This window comes from Alligator sinensis, unplaced genomic scaffold (assembly GCF_000455745.1).
Source record: "Alligator sinensis unplaced genomic scaffold, ASM45574v1 scaffold476_1, whole genome shotgun sequence".
Taxonomy (NCBI): Eukaryota; Metazoa; Chordata; order Crocodylia; family Alligatoridae; genus Alligator; species Alligator sinensis.
Window position 1 is genome coordinate 1,048,399 of NW_005842444.1, and position 3,081 is coordinate 1,051,479.

General features: G+C 45.1%; 1 protein-coding gene across 4 annotated transcripts in view; it reads right to left on the reverse strand.

Annotated features, from left to right (window-relative positions):
* The window catches only part of BLOC1S6 (biogenesis of lysosomal organelles complex 1 subunit 6), a 12,337-nt gene that overhangs the window by 6,806 nt on the left and 2,450 nt on the right, over nucleotides 1-3,081 (reverse strand). For all 4 annotated transcript variants that reach the window (XR_003095664.1, XR_003095665.1, XM_025212075.1 and 1 more), the window contains exon 3: nucleotides 64-151. Coding sequence is in view for 2 of the 4 variants with exons in the window: in XM_025212075.1 (XP_025067860.1) it covers nucleotides 64-151 (88 nt within the window). In the remaining 2 variants the exon portion in view is untranslated. The remainder of the gene's footprint in view (nucleotides 1-63; nucleotides 152-3,081) is intronic.

Consider the following 3,081-nt stretch of genomic DNA (forward strand, 5'->3'; position numbering starts at 1 on the left):
AATGTTTCGGTGCACCTCTACTACACAGTGATACAAGTTTGTCTTGTAATATAGTAGACTTACCAAGGTGTTGATATCAAGAATGGAATTACATTCCTTGAATTTTGAGATTTCTTGTTCTAATGTGTCTAATAACACTGCTTGGTTCTGTCTGAAATAAAACAGAAAGACTAAATGCACATAAGAAATCAAAGAGCAGTTTCTATATGAAACGTTACTGTTTCCTCTTCAGTAAACTCTTAATACATTGACTATTAATGCAAATGTAATGGTAAAAAAAGCTTGATTAAAATAAATAAATAAATACATAAATAAATAAATAAAAATCACTATTTTCAGATAATTATATAATGCAAGACATTTCTCTAGAGAAAGAATACAAGTACCATATTTACTCAAATATAAGATGACCCCAAATATAAGACAATCCCTCAATAATTAGATTCTACATATTGAAAAATTATAAACTTGTTATACTTTTCCAGGTACAGAATCTACTTACTGGAGGTTTGCCTTGAATTTCTGTCCCCCTCCCGCTAATACAGTAGGGAAAATAAATTGGGGGGGGGGGTGGGGCGGGGCAGTGGCCCCCTTGCCCTCTGTCCCCGCAACTTCTTCCCCCGGCAGCCCCTTCCTCACCCTGCTGCTAGACCCTACTCTCCCTGAGAACATAGAAGTGAGGAGCAAATTTGAAAAAACTGATTTTGACAGGCCTGTAATAATTTGCAAATAGACAGGTACATATAGATTTAGTTAATCCAGAATTGATGTATTTCACCTTTTTTGAAACTGCTGCAAGTTTTAGCACAGGTACTCCATAAACTCACTTTTAAGCAGCACTTTCATTCATATATGACACACACTTTTTTTTTCCTGAGGCCAAATCAGTTCCGAATTAAGTTCCAAATTTGGACAGAGCAGAGCTCAATTGTTCAAGTCTGCATAGCGTTACCATTGACAATTATCCTCTCTCCCAGACTCTTCAGTCTGGGGCTTCAGATACTCCCAAATCCATGGCAGGCATTCTATGTGCAAGTCCCAAACCCAGAGGCCTTGGAGTTCAGATGCTCCCTAGTCTCACTTGCCCCTAACCAAAAGGCTGTAGAAGCAAAATAAAGGGAAAGCCTGAGAACAATCCCCTATCACAGAGTATAAACTATTAGGCCAAATCAAAAATAACTCCTGGTTTACCATATAGTTCATTGGGCTGGGCCCCAGCGGTCAACAGCACTTCAAGTCATGATGACCCTACAGCTCAGCACTGCTCAGTATGGGCATGTACTTCAAATATCTCTCCCTCCACAAAGGATCTGTGTGTAACTAGCCCCCCGCTTATGACTGGAACTAGGCACACTTGTCAAGTCCTGGGATAGTCCAAAAATGTATATGCAAATGAGGCACAGGGCAACCTGGCCAGCTCCACCTCATAGCTGGCAGGGCCACACTAATCATATACAACAGGCTGAGAGAGGAGACAACAGAGGGATTCTGGGTGAACTGTTTGGGACCCCATTTGGTGATGTTTGCCAGATATTGAAGGCTGGTGAAGAAACAAGAATCACTGGAAATCAGAAAGAAAAGGCAGAGCTCAGCTGTGGGAATAAAGAGGACCTTGAAATGTATTCAATGTAGTGGCTCACCATGACTTGAAGAGTCACCACTGAGAGGGACAGAGTGCAACAGACACTACCATGCATCTTATTCACATATCGTGTACTAATCTATCCTTATGGTAGGTTTGCATCAGTGAACACACTGGGTGGTGAGGGACATAATAGAGTACGTGAGGGACAGGAACTGGAACATAGTGGTGGGAAACCTGGATCTGGAAAAAGCATATGATAGGGTTAGGCACGGGTATTTGTTCAGGGTGTTGGAAAAGATGGGTTTTCCAAGAAAATACATAGGATGGGTGAGGGAAGTGTACCGGGGGGCTTTCAGTAGGGTGTTGTTAAAGGGACATATGGGGGAGGAGATTAAAATAGAGGTAGGGGTAAGGCAGGGGTGCCCGTTGTCACCAGGGCTTTTTGCGTGTGGCATAGAGGCGGTAGGAAGGAAGATAAAACAGGACAACCAAATTCAGGGGATAAAGATACCAGGGGGAGGAGAAGTGAAAGCGCTGCTATATATGGATGACGTGACATTTTTGGTGAGGGACAGAAGGTCAGTGAGGAGGGTGCTGGAGCATATGGAAGAGTACGGAAGGGCAGCCGGAGCAAGATTAAATAGAGGGAAGAGTAAGATATGGGGAATAGGGAACTGGGAGGGTCTGGAGGAATATGGGTTGCAGGTGGTAGAGAGAGGACAAAAAATATTAGGGATAAGTTTTGAGAAAGATGGGAAAGGGGAAACAGCGTGGGGAGAAGTGCGGGGACGGGTTAGAAAGGTGCTGGGAATATGGGGATGGAGAGGTTTGTCAAAGACGGGAAACCTTCATATATGGGCATGGGGTAGCAGCATTAGTCAGGGAGGCACGGAGAGGGGAAGGAATAGTGGGGAAATGGGTAAAGTACTGGGGAGGTAGAGTTTTGAGGGCGTGGGGGGTATTCGGAGAAAGGTGGACAGGCACGTGGCCAGGGAAACCGTCACAGCATGTGGATAGGCTGGCGGCATTCGTCAGGGCAAAGGGTTTGGTGAAACTGGGGGTGGAAGGATTACAAAAGGCGAGGGTAATTTTCAACGCAATTAGGGAGGAAGATGGGTTAGCGGATGTGGGGAATTTGGCATGGGAACAGGTGAGAGAGGTGTGGAGGGGAATAGAAGACGCAAGGTGGAAAGGGTTTCACAGGGAAATAGCGTGGTGTATAGTTAGGCGGGTGTTATCAGTCAGAGAAGTATTATACCGACGGAGGCTGGTGAGATCGGCAGAATGCCCGAGGGAGTTCTGTACAAACGAAGAAACGGTGCATCATGTTTTTTGGGAGTGCGCGTTTGCAAGGAGGGTATGGGGAAGAGTAGGGAAGTTTCTAAGGGCGATAGGGTGGGCACAGGGGGTGTCCTATGAGAGCGCGGTGTACGGACTGGTGAAACAAGGAGAAAGGCAATGGGAAGTGCGGGTGATTTTGATGGGGATGAGGGTGG